At 40.1% G+C, this 11845-nt stretch overlaps 1 protein-coding gene across 1 annotated transcript in view; it reads left to right on the top strand.

The window, feature by feature from the left end:
• Positions 1-196: 196 nt before the first annotated feature.
• LOC108261255 (NACHT, LRR and PYD domains-containing protein 12) overlaps positions 197-11845 on the top strand; it is a 23260-nt gene continuing 11611 nt past the window's right edge. Inside the window, exons 1-9 of the mRNA XM_053683894.1 lie at positions 197-331; positions 4395-4537; positions 5075-5191; positions 5478-5594; positions 6781-6831; positions 7073-8899; positions 9184-9399; positions 9785-9958; positions 11536-11709. Coding sequence (XP_053539869.1) covers positions 4485-4537; positions 5075-5191; positions 5478-5594; positions 6781-6831; positions 7073-8899; positions 9184-9399; positions 9785-9958; positions 11536-11709 — 2729 coding nt within the window. The 5' untranslated portion in view covers positions 197-331; positions 4395-4484. The remainder of the gene's footprint in view (positions 332-4394; positions 4538-5074; positions 5192-5477; positions 5595-6780; positions 6832-7072; positions 8900-9183; positions 9400-9784; positions 9959-11535; positions 11710-11845) is intronic.

The raw sequence follows: 11845 nt of genomic DNA on the forward strand, positions 1-11845 counted from the left end.
TAAACTATCTAAAAATACTGGGATAAGTGAGAGACTTTAGTACTCCAGTATGAATATCTAGTATATAGTTATTTATCTTTGGTTATTTATGTATTATTATTTATTTATTTATAATTTTTTCCCCCTGCCGATCTGTTGCCCGCACTCCAGTCCAGTAGGTGGCGGTAATGCACCTGAAGTTGGTTTGCCGACCGCCATTAAAACAACAAGAAGAAGCAGAAGAGTTTCACTTTCAGTATCCAGTCCATTGGAAAGGCAAACAAACAAACAAACTCAGCACCAGGCAGAAACGGTGACGTTAATGTCACACAACATGGACTGTTCACTAAACGTGAGTTATTTCTTTAACAGAAACGACTTTATATGTTATTGTCCTCGTGTAAAAACAGGAGTAAGAGAACCAGACCCGGACTGGACTTCGGGAGGAGGACCACTGCCCTGCTGTTTGTGTGTTTTATTTATTTATTTACCTACTAATTTATTCGTTATTATTTTATATTATTGCATGTCCGTTGTACCCAAGTGATCCTTAACGAATTCGGCATTTGATAATAAACCATGAATCTGTTAGTTTTGACTAGCAGCGCTACCATTCTCCTCGGTTCCGTTTCCGGTTCTGAACAGAGCCAGTGCACAGAGAGAGAATGGAGAGGAAGCGGCCCGGTGAAATGACAACATTATTTACTGTATAGTTATAATACTAAGTCATTTAGCAGACAAATATCAAACGTGCAGTACATTTAGGGAGCCCTCCATGTTGTTATTTTAAATGTTGAAGTAACAAATACAATACAACCAAACAACACTTTTCCAAGCTCTGAGTCATAAAAGGTAATCTCATGTTCAAGATTATGATTTTTCTTAATAGATATTGTCATGATGTAGTTAGTATTGTACTAACAGATATTTAGGCGATTTAGAAAATTATGTCTGCGCATTAGTGATGTGTCATTCATGAAAGATTCGTTCATTTGGAACGACTCTTTAATATGACTCTTGTACGAGTTGTCTCAGAGAGTGATTCGTTCATTTTTGACCGCGCATGCACCGCAACATCCGCATAAGTTCTGTACCGGAAGCAGAAATGATTAGTTCACATCTCGAGTCTTGGGATGCGAGTAGTTCGTTGTTCCGGTGTTTTTTTATTGGAGACCATACTGTGTGTAATAAATTGAATTTAGGCAAGGAAAAATAGGGTTGTCAGTGGTTTAATAATTTTTTGTGGGTCTATTGGGTGGCCTGGATGAGTGTGAGACTGAAATTATGTCCCAGTCCGGCCGTGAAGAAAACTGCGTCACGTCCCGGACCTCAAATCATCTTCCCTGTAAAGCTGCTGTTTATCAGCTGTGTGTTATATATTTTATATAACACATATTTTATATATAAGTTTCTCTCTTTGATTAACATTCAGTGTTTGGGGAATTTAGATTTATTAGTGTGGAACAAACATAATGTGTTTTCAGATCTGGCTTCTACGGAAAAGGCCATGATTATTTTTTTTTTTTCTGAGCTGTTATCTCCAGATCACAACTTAGTTTTCTTGTGATGTCCCTACAAAATGTTTTCTTTAACATTTATTTTACTTTTCAGTTCCACGCAGCCATCATCAAAATAGTGGGACAGTATGGAGGGGACGTGGTGGTGAAAAAAATATGATATGGGAGGAACTTTTATATTTTCATGCTTTTGGGTTTGGTTCTCTCTTTGTACAAACAGTACTTCCGGTTTAATTTCTCTCTGGCAGCAGGGCAGTGGTTCAGACATGCCACGTTCACAGTGGAGCAGTTTGTAGAGTTTTATTTTGATCTTGGACTCCAATATAAAGAAATAAAGTCAGTGGTTAGTTGAAGGTTTTCACAGTGCAATTAAGCAGCAGCTCATCCTGAATTTTCGGTTATTATCCGCACGTTCTTTTTAGTTGCGTGGCTTTTAGACACTTAGCGGTAACAGCCCGAAAGCGGAAAACGAGCTCCTACACAACCAAAACAACTTCACTTTAAATACACAACAATCATTTTAAAGAAACATTATTATCCATCCATCCATCTTCTATACTGCAAGGCAGGGTACACCTTGGACGGGGTGCCAGTCCATTACAGGGCACAATCACACACACATTCGCATTCATACACCCATTCATACACTGTGGACACTTTGGACTTGCAAATCAGCCTACCAGGTACTCAGGTACTCTAGCATGGAAATTACTGCCAAATGTGTCTCCATGGGTTCTCTCTACTGTAGAAAAGGGTTCTATGGTACCACAGTGGTCAGCACAGAGCAGAGCCCAATTTTAGCGCAGGAAGTAAGATCCCTCTTGGTCAAAGGGGCCATTGAACATGTACCCCGTTCCCTGTGGGAGGGAGGTTTTTACAGCCATTATTTTCTGGTCCGCAAAAAACATGGGAGAATATGGCCAATTTTAGATCTGCGTCATCTGAACTGTACTCTGCGGACATATAGGTTCAAGATGCTGACGCCCACACTTATCGTTCCACAGATTCAGTTTGCGGACTGGTTTGTGACGATAGATCTAAAAGATGTATATTTCCACATAGAAATATTGCCCTGTAACAGGAAGTTCCTGAGGTTTGCGTTTGGAGGCAGCGTGTACCAATATCGGGTTCTTTCTTTCAGGCTAGCTTTATCCCCTTGCACCTTCACAAAGTGCATGGATGTCATTCTGGCTCCATTGTGACTCCAGGACATCCATGTACTAAACTACCTGGACGACTGGTTAATTCTAGCATGATCCAGGGAACTGGCGATTCAACATCGAGATGTTGTTCTCACCCACATGAAGAGCTTGGGGATCAGGTTGAACCTCAAGAAAAGTATGCTTTCTCCAGTGCAGTGGACAACTTTTATAGAGCTTATAAGGATTCTACTACATTGAGGGCGTTTCTATCCCCAACATGCGTAGGGTGAATCCTACCAACATTGAGCAAGATAAAGCTGGATCTCGGCATCCCCTCCAGTCTCTACGAGAGACTGTTAAGGCGTATGGCAGCAGCAGCTAACATCATACTGTTGGGCCTATTGCACAGGATATTGCACGGGGGTTTCGTCTGAGGACGACATCTCTGTGAGTAAGCAGTGTCACGCAGTGATGCCTATGTGCTCTGAAAATTTGGAGGTGTTCCCGGTTTCCAACCTTGGGTCACACTCTAGGGGTTTCCCCTTTTTTGCAAGACGGTAATGACAGATACCTCTCTCACAGGCTGGGGCACGATTGTAGATGGCAGAACAGCTCACGGTCTCTGGAGCGGCCCTCATCTGGAGTGGTATATAAATCACCTAGAAATGCGGGCCGTGTTTCTAGCATCATGTGTTAGTTTTAACAGCCAACACTGTTCTCGCAACGAATTCTTCGCTGGGCAGAGGAAAAGTTTGTCAGTGAGTGCAATGTATATTCTGGGCAACTGGAATGTGGGGGCAGACATCCGGTTGAGGCAGGGGCTAAGGCTCAGGAATTGGAGGCTCCATCCACAAAATGGCGCAGTCCATATGGCGGAGGTTTGGCCAAGCAGAAGTGGTTGTGTTCGCCTCCGAGGGGACAACGCATTGCCCACTGTGGTTTGCCCTCACTCCTCCCACACCATTGGAGTTGGATGTCATATGGCCAAAGTCACATCTGTACATTTTTCCCGTGATCGCTCTGCTCCCACAAGCTCTAGCCAGAGTTCGCCAAGTCTGTCTATGTCGGCTGCTAGTAGCACCTTATTAGCCAGCTCGAATATGGTTCTCAGAGATATTATCCCTGCTGGAGGGCACTCTTTGGGAGATTCCCATCCGCAGGGATCTACTGTCTCAAGCCAGAGGGCTGATTTATCACCCTCGGCCGGAACTATGGAAACTGTGGGTCTGGTCCCTGCGGGGCACCAGCTCATAGATTCTGGTCTCGCAATTGAGGTTGTAGAGACCATGCTGAACACTAGCACACCATCCATGAGGAAGTTGCATATGCTGAAGTGGCGACTTTTTGTCTCGTGGTGTGAGGAACTTCAGCCAGACCCACTGAACTTCCCAATAGCTACAGTCCTGGAATTCTTACAAAGATGTTTCGAAGCAGCGTTGGCTCCTTGTACATCAGGGTCTACGTGGCCACCATTTTGGCCAACCACTCCCCTATCGATGGAGCCTCTGTGGAGCAGCATCCTCTAACTTCAAGGTTTATGCATGGTGTCAGGCAGTTGAGGCCCATCTGCAGACCATGTATACCTCCACACACACACACAAACACACACACACACACACACACACACACACACACACACACACACACACACACACACACACAAGATTTTGTTTTGGGAGCAACATTTTCTTTAGCTGAGAGATGTGAAAGATTTTTTCCCCCAACTTTACCTGTGTGTTTGTTTTGTGTTTTCTAGGAGTGTAAGTAATTCCAGCAGAAGTGATCAGCATCTTCAGGACTCAGCTGTGTGTCCATGAGCTGTCTGTGTATACACTGATATTCAAACATGGAGACCCCTGACCTGGACACAGATAATGTGATTCCACCCTCAAAAAACCAGTAAGCTACCATGTCCTAGTATTTTAGTCATTAAATGTTCATATCTGAAATATGTAGTGAGTTTATATGAAAATAATAATTGAATAAAAATTTATACTAAGCAGGAAAACTTAGCAGTCATCACTTGAAAAAACTGCTAGATTCTGTTGATTGTAAGTAAAATGATGTCCTTAAAAGCTACACTTTGAATATCTGCTGTGAATTCTGGACAGTTTGAAAATGTTTAGCAGTAGTGTACTACGAGCCGTTTCAGCGTTATTTTTTCCAAGTTCACGCAGGCCAAATGAAACAAGGCTGTGTACTATTAAGTAAGCATGCTTCGAGGCAGTTAGGTTCCCACTCGTAAACTTCCTGCTCTGTATGCTACTACCTCTGCTGCTGCTGCCTAGTGTGTAAGAAGAGGTAGAGGTCATAACGAATATTAAACAGAAATATCACAATATAAGATCTGATACAAAAATCTCTCACCTGTATTCTGTATCCTGATTATTGAGACAATGAAAATCTGTCTCATGCCCACTCTATAATGTTGTACAGTAAACTCCAGAGAAAGAGATCAGACTCACCGGAACCCAGCTGTGTCTCCATGAAGAGTGATGCGTCTATGCATTCTCCTCTGTACTTTAAAAATGGAAACCCCTCGTCTGGACACAGGTAACATCTCATAGTTCTCATAGTTAAAGTCACTGCAGAGAGTAAGGCTGTGTTACACTTTCTTTTATGCAGTCCAGGGTCATTAGCATTCTGATATTTATCGGATTATGCTGAATGTATTTTGATGTGACAATAAAAGTAATAGTAACCGCTAACAAAATAATTAAAACAACCAATAAAGACTGTGCATTCTACTGTTCATTATTAGAGCAAATTACCTCAAATTAACAAGTCAGTCAAAAATTGTAAAGGAGGTATATAAAGGACTTTCTATAATGTTGTACAGTAAACTACAGAGAAAGAGATCAGACTCACCAGAACCCAGCTGTGTCTCCATGAAGAGTGATGTGTCTATGGATTCTCCTAAGAACTTTAGAGATAGAGACTCCTCTTCTGTACACAGGTAACATCTCTTAGTTCTCATAGTTAAAGTCACAGTTAATAGCTGTGCTACACAATCATTAGCAGCTATTTTGATTTATATTTTAGTTTCTTGGTCTTTAGTGATACTACAGAACTTTATGATTCAAAATGTCTTACAGGTAATGTCTTAAATGCTAAAGCAAGAAATGCTAATATAACCAAAACAAACTGTAGGAAACAATATGTAATGACACTAAAACTACTACTACTAATAATAATAATAAGAGGAATAAGAATAATATTATGTGGAGTCACATGGGCCAGGAATCGAACTGCCATCCCTACGATTAGTGGAAAACCCACTCTACCACCTGAGCCACAGCCACTAGAAATAATCATCATCATCATCGTCATAATCACCACGGTTGCTTGGACGTGTCTCCATGAAGAGTGATGTGTCTGAGTATTTCTGTAAAATATAGGAAATGGAGAGTCTTTATATGATCACAGGCACTGATTATGTACCATAAATCATATAACTAACATTACAGTATTTATTAATAATAATAATCAAAATCAGCGTTTTCCTCAATTTAAACATTTTACCTCCCAAAATCAGGTCAGTAGGTCTACTGATAACTAAATTGTCCCTACAGGTGATGGACTGAAACTCATCCACAGTGTAGTATAATTCTGGATAGAGTTACAGATTTTTATACCTGTGAACCTTTCTAGCAGGTTTTTATAATAATAATTATCTGTATTTGCATTTAGGACACATTATCTGTTCATTCTGAATGATGTCCTCATGTTCTGTTACAACCATAATGACCATATACAGTCCCCTCCACAAGTATTGGAACAGCGAGGCCAATTCTTGCACTTTTGCTATACACTGAAGACATTTGGGTTGGAGATAAAAGATGAATGAGACAATAGACCAGAATTTCAGCTTTCATTTCCTGCATGATAAGGTGCCATGTTCTAAGTTATTTAACACATCTAGATGTAAATAATAGAAAAACAAAATCTTGAAAACCTAAAATTAAAATGGGTACATTTTTTCTCCAGGTCCGCAATGTTGGTGATGTTGTATTTAGCACTGTGTTTTCTAAATATTAATGCCCTTACTACAATTATTTGACTAAAATTAGGACTAAAGTTTAGACTACAGTATTAAAGTGAAGAAAGTTGTTGTCTTTAACAGCTACAGTTTTTATTCCCAGTGTTCTACAGAAGTCAGGAGACAGAAGAGAAAAGAACATCACAGCTACAGCGTAAGATCAAACCCAACATCATGACTGTGACACTGACGCGCTGGTATTATAAACATCTCTGCTGTTATTTCCTGCAGAGTGATTAGATTATAGAAAACATAGCATAGAATACGGCAAATACACAGTGAGAACATCATAAAGAACGGTTATCTGTGGTAACCAGTCAGAAAAAAATGTGATCTTAAACTCTAATAATTAGACCCCATGTCTCACCATGTCTTTTTACTTCACCCTGTCACAGACACGACCCAGAACCTGCTGCTGTAAATGAATTCCAGAAAATGTTCAAATTAAATCTGATGAAGAAATTTCAGTGTTTAAACGGAGTGATGATAAACCCGGAAAACCGAACACTCCTGAATGAGTTCTACACAGAGCTGTACATCACAGAGGGAGACAGTGGAGACGTCAATAAAGAACATGAGGTGAGACAGATCAAGGCAGCATCCAGGAGAACAAAAACAGAGGAAACACCAATCAAATGCAATGACATCTTTAAGCCATTATCTAATCAAGACAAACCCATCAAAACTGTGCAGACAAAGCCCTTATCTAAAAAAGACAAACCCATCAGAACTGTGCTGACAAAGGGAGTCTCTGGCATTGGAAAAACAGTCTCTGTACAGAAGTTCATTCTGGACTGGGCTGAAGGGAAAGCAAATCAGGATGTCCACCTCATTTTTCCACTTCCTTTCAGAGAGCTGAATTTGATGAAGGACCAGAAACTGAGTCTGATGGATCTCCTTCATGTCTGTTTTAAGGAGACAAAAGAAACAGAAATGTCCAGTTTGGAAAAGGTTCTGTTCATTTTTGATGGATTGGATGAGTATCGTTTTCCTCTGGATTTCCAGAACACAGAGAGAGTGTGTGACGTAACTGAATCAGCATCAGTGCTTGTGCTGCTGATAAACCTGATCAAAGGGAATCTGCTTCCCTCTGCTCTCATCTGGATCACCTCCCGACCCGCAGCAGCTGATCAAATCCCCTCTGAGTGTGTCCATCGAGTCACAGAGGTACGAGGGTTCAGTGACCTACAAAAGGAAGATTACTTCAGGAAGAGGATCAGTGATCAGAGCCTGGCCAATAACATCATCACACACCTGAAGTCATTAAGAAGCCTCTACATCATGTGCCACATCCCAGTCTTCTGCTGGATTTCAGCCACTGTTCTAGAGAGAATGTTGGATGAAGCAGAGAGTGGAGAGGTCCCCAAGACTCTGACTCAAATGTACACACATTTCCTCATCATTCAGACAAACATCATAAGAGAAAAGTACTCAAAGAAGCAGGAGAGTGGTGAAGAAATGCTTCTCAATCTGGGACAACTGGCTTTTGAGGAGCTGAAGAAAGGCAACCTGATCTTCTATGAGGAAGACCTGAGAGGGTGTGGCATTGATGTGAGAGAAGCAGCAGTGTACTCAGGTGTGTGTACTCAGATCTTCAGAGAAGAGTTTGGACTTCACCAGAGTAAAGTGTACTGCTTTGTTCATCTGAGCATTCAGGAGCATCTCGCAGCTCTCTATGTGCACCTGACATTCATGATGGAAAAGAAAAATGTTCTTAATCAGTTCTCTGACCAGTTGACTGAAGAAATTACAATCTCAGCTGTCCACAAGAGTGCTGTAAATCAGGCCTTAAAGAATGAGACTGGACATCTGGATCTTTTCCTCCGCTTTCTTCTGGGTCTCTCACTGGAGTCCAATCAGAACCTCTTACATACCTTAGTAACACATACAGGAAGTAGCTCCCAGACAGGACAGAGCAACACAGTACAGTACATTAAGATGAAGATTAATGAAGATCTTCCTACAGAGAAATCCATCAATCTGTTCCACTGTCTGAATGAACTGGGGGACAATTCTCTAGTGGAGGAAATCCAACTCTACCTGAAATCTGGAAAACAAAGTGAACTCTCTTCTTCACAGTGGTCTGCTCTGGTGTTTGTCTTATTGACATCAGCAGAGGAACTGGAGGAATTTGACCTGAATAAATATATCTCTACAGATAAAATAAGAGATGAGATTCTTGTGAAGGTGATGCCTGTGATTGCAGCATCCAGAAAAGCAATGTAAGTAAATCTGAATAGAACTCTTCTACTGTTACAGTGTTAAGAGAACAAATCAAATGTCTTAGCTGTTCAGATGAATCTAACTCTACAATGAATCTACAATGTGTGTGATGATGTACGCAGCTGAAAACTCCCACCAAGCCGAATCTGAACAGCTCTGACTGTGTGGGACTTTTGTCTAACTGATGTTTGTGCTTTTGAAACTGAGAAGTCGCAGTGAAAGGTTTGAGGACTTGTTTGATAATTTGCATTACTGTTAGTTTATTATGTATTATTTCCTTCAGTATCAGGTGTGATACAATTCAAGAACGTGGTTGGTCTGCTCTGGCCTCAGTGCTCAGCTCAGAAATCTCCAATCTGAGAGAACTGCATCTGACTGTGGATACACTGGATCTGACTGGGAATACACTGGATCTGACTGAGAGTAATCTAGGAGACTCAGGAGTGAAGTGTCTTTCTGCTCTACTGGAGAATCCTCATTGTAAAGTAAAAAATCTGAGGTAAGATCATCCCTCTGAGAGACACAGTACCTCACTAAAAGCTGCAGTTAATAGTTGTGCAGTTCTGCTTTTTCAGTTAAATCAATACAAAATACAGAACAAATATATTAGTCATTAAACATATCACTTGTGCAATAATAGTAATAATTAAATGCACTTAGATATGTGTATAAAAATACATTTAAACAGAGAATAAATAAAAAAAAACCTGACTCATTACTTTTAGCATAAACCATCAATAGTTTTACACCATAATTGTCAGTGGTAATAATACCTTGTGATTGGACAAAAGAAGGGACAATATAACAGACACATCATCTTTACAGTACGTTTTAAATCAAAATGAAAATGTGTTGATGAAGAGTGTGTCATTGTGTCTCTGCAGGTTGTATGATTGTGATATTTCAGATGAAGGCTGTGCTGCTCTGGCTTCAGCTCTGAGATCAAAACCCTCACACCTGAGAGAACTGGAGCTGTTTATGAATAAACTCGGAGACTCAGGAGTGAAGTGTCTCTCTGCTGGACTGGAGAATCCTCACTGTAAACTGGAGATACTGAAGTAAGATCATCTCTCTGAGAGTCACATGACCTGCTCCTCAGTAAGACACATTCTCTAATAGTGAGACTGAAGCAGAGGTTTTAGGTTCATCATCAATGTCCTGAGGAGGAAGATTGTTTCTTTTCACTGCACACTGGTGATCTGTCACAGAGTCTTTGGGTCAGATGTACGTATGTGAGAAGCTGCAGCACAAAACGTGACTTGATGCGACTGCAATGTGTCTAAAATTACTGTGAAATTTACTACAACGTTGTAACTAATCACACAAACTGCAGCTCAGACACAAACTAAATACACTGTGTGTGATGCAGGGTTTAAAAGCAGCAGGGAAATGGTGCAAATGATCTCAAAATAAAGAATTTTTAAATAAAAATGAGAAGTTAATGTCATAGAACAGAAATGGTAAAAAAAAAAAAAAAAATGAAACATTTGATTTTTAAATAAAAATGAGTCACTATGAAAAGGGTTGCCAGATTTGCTTTACAGAAGCAGCCTAATGGACTTCACTATAAATTTATCAGTCTCACACTTACTTACTTTTTTCCCTCTGGGGAACACAGGCCACTGACGACCTTCCACCATCTTTCACAGTTGTTCACTAATCTCTCCAGTTGTTTTCACTCCTTTAGACCTATCAACGCCCAAAGTATTATTTTAATGACTTTGGGGGTCATTTTTAGATCTTTTAGTAAAGTTGTGTGTAAATGTTTACGTGAGTCAAACCCAACTCGAATTTTCCACCAGATTTACAAAAGTCTCTGAAAGTCTGATTTTCTTCGTACTCGCTTTAATGATTAGTTTTATTTGTCTTAATTTATTGTTTGTATTGGCTCACTTTTTTAATATTTTTAAATAAATGTCAATAATATAAAACATCTGATATTCACAAATTTTATCAGTAGTGCTCTTAGTCCCTGATCTAGTGAACTAACATGAGGATGTGTTTTTGATAGAAACTCAAACACTTCTATAAGTCGCTCTGGATAAAGGGGTCTGATAAACGCTGTAAACATGTTTAAAATATTTTTATATTTTTAAAATGATAATTTATACTCAACAGAATATTCCAGATATAATATTACAGTAATCCATGCAGATTATAAGTTAAGGCAAAATTATAATGGTTAAGTCTATGGGTTACTGATCAGAAGGTTGGGCCCTTGAGCAAGGCCCTTAACCCTATCTGCTCCAGGGGAACTGTATCATGGCTGATCCTGCGCTCTGACCCAAACTTCCTAACAAGCTGGGAAATGTGAAGAAAAGAATTTCACTGTGCTGTAATGTATATGTGACAAATAAAGGTTTCTTCTTAAGTATAAATGTACACACACTCAGGAGCACGAGTAGAATACGAATTAAGAGGATTTTCATGAAAACCAAATTTCTTGTGTAAACGCTCGTACAAACGATTTACACACAAACCCGTTCATATCCAGTTTTATAAATGAGGCACATTTTTAATTAGAATAAACAGATGATATTAAATCCTCATGTCATTCTGAATAATAAAATCCCACACATCATCTTTAATGTAATGAAAATGTGTTGATGAAGAGTGTGTCATTGTGTCTCTGCAGGTTGTGTGATTGTGATATCTCAGATGAAGGCTGTACTGCTCTGGCTTCAGCGCTGAGATCAAACCCCTCACACCTGAGAGAACTGCAGCTGTCCCTGAATAGACTAGGAGACTCAGGAGTGAAGTGTCTCTCTGCTGGACTGGAGAATCCTCACTGTAAACTGGAGATACTGAAGTAAGATCATCTCTCTGAGAGTCACATGACCTGCTCCTCAGTAAGACACATTCTCTAATAGTGAGACTGAAGCAGAGGTTTTAGGTTCATCATCAATGTCCTGAGGAGGAAGATTCTTTCTTTTCACTGCACACTG

The sequence above is a fragment of the Ictalurus punctatus genome, chromosome 12 (genome assembly GCF_001660625.3).
Source record: "Ictalurus punctatus breed USDA103 chromosome 12, Coco_2.0, whole genome shotgun sequence".
NCBI lineage: Eukaryota > Metazoa > Chordata > Actinopteri > Siluriformes > Ictaluridae > Ictalurus > Ictalurus punctatus.